At 64.0% G+C, this 1,670-nt stretch overlaps 1 protein-coding gene across 1 annotated transcript in view; it reads right to left on the reverse strand.

The window, feature by feature from the left end:
* Nucleotides 1-219: 219 nt before the first annotated feature.
* The window catches only part of LOC103903020 (arf-GAP with GTPase, ANK repeat and PH domain-containing protein 2), a 42,159-nt gene continuing 40,708 nt past the window's right edge, over nucleotides 220-1,670 (reverse strand). The window contains 1 exon segment of the mRNA XM_009284149.1: nucleotides 220-397. Coding sequence (XP_009282424.1) covers nucleotides 220-397 — 178 coding nt within the window.

The raw sequence follows: 1,670 nt of genomic DNA on the forward strand, positions 1-1,670 counted from the left end.
GTGGCAGCTCTGAGCCGGGGACAAGGACGGGAGCAAGTGACCTGTGGTGGGAACCCTGATGTGGTGACAGGGAACCCTGATGTGGTGACAAGGAAGGGACGACGTGTCCGCGGTGGGAGCTCCGAGCCGGTGAGAAGGATGGGGCAGCGGGGCTGGCGGGGGGGGGGCTGTGGGGGGGGGGGGACAGCGTGGCCGGTGGTGGGGTCTCTGAGCTGGTTGTTAAGGACAGGACAGCGTGGTCGGAGGAGGGAGCTCTGAGCCTGTGGCGAGGAAGGGCCTGCGTGGCTGGCGGTGACAGCTCTGAGCTGGTGACACTGTTGGGACCTTCTGGCCGTTGGTGGGAGCTCTACCGTGGTGGAAAGGAAGGGACAGTGTGGCTGGTGGCTCGATCTCTGACCTGGTGACAAGGACGGGACGGTGTGGGTGGCGCTGGGAGCTCTAAGCTGATGAGGAGGATGGGACAGTGTGACTGGTGGTGGGAGCTCTGAGCTCGTGTCACCGAGGGGACACTGGGGCCGGCGGTGGGAGAGCTTAGCTGGTGACGAGGAGTGAAAAGCAGGGGCAACGGCGGGAGCTGAGAGCCGGGGGTGAGGCTGGGACCTTCTGTCGGCGGTGGGAGCTCTGAGCTGGTGACAGTGAGGGGACACCAGGGCCGGCGGTGGGAGCTCTGAGTTAATGAGAAGGACGGGATTTTGTGGCTGGTGGGTGGGAGCTTTGAGCTACGGACAAGGACGGGACAGCGTGGCCGATGGTGGTGGGACCTCTAAGCTGATGAGAAGGATGGCGGACTCACGGCAAGCGACAAGGGAAGGGACACGGCGGCCAGTGGAGTGAGCCCTGAGCTCGTGACCATGGCGGGACAAGGTGGCTGGTGGTGGGAGCTCTGAGCTCGTCGACAAGGTTGGTCCCTCCTGGCCACGGTGGGATCTCCGGGCGTGCGACAAGAATGAGACGGTGTGGGGCGTGGTGAGAGCCGTGAGCTGGTGGCAAGGACGGGACAGCGTGGCTGGCGGCTGGAGATCTGATGTAGTTACAAAGGAAGGGACGGCGTGGACGGTGGTGAGACCTCCGAGGTCGTGACAAGGAAAGGACTACGCGGTTGGTGGTGGGAGTCGTGAGCTGGAGACAGGGACGGGACAGGGTGGCCTTTTTTTGGGACCTCTAAGTTGATGAGGAGGATGAGGGCCTCGTGGCAAGTGATGAGGGAAGGGACAGCGGGAGGGGGGAGGGGAGCTCTGAGCTGGGGACAAATTTGGGACCTTCTGGCCAGTGGTGGGAGCTGTGAGCTGGAGGCAAGGACGGGACAGCGTGGTCAGTGGTGGTAGATCTGAGCTGGGGGACAAATTTGGGACCTTCTGAACCCTGGTGGGAGCTCTGAGCCAGGGACAAGGAGGGGACGGTGTGGTCGTCGGTGGTTGCTCTGAGCTGGTGACAGTGTTGGGACGTTCTGGGTGGTGGCGGGAGCTCTATGTGGACAAGAAGGATGGGACAGCGTGGCTGCTGGTGGGAGCTCTGAGCTGGTGAGAAGTTGGGACCTTCTGGACCACGGCGGGAGCTCTGAGCCGGGGACAAGGAGGGGACGCTGTGGTTCTTGGTGGTTGCTCTGAGCTGGTGATGGGTTCCCCCCCGCACCCTCTGCCCCAGGGTGGGGGGGTGGCCCCGGGGAGGGG

The sequence above is a fragment of the Aptenodytes forsteri genome, unplaced genomic scaffold (assembly GCF_000699145.1).
Source record: "Aptenodytes forsteri isolate BGI_AS27 unplaced genomic scaffold, ASM69914v1 Scaffold631, whole genome shotgun sequence".
NCBI lineage: Eukaryota > Metazoa > Chordata > Aves > Sphenisciformes > Spheniscidae > Aptenodytes > Aptenodytes forsteri.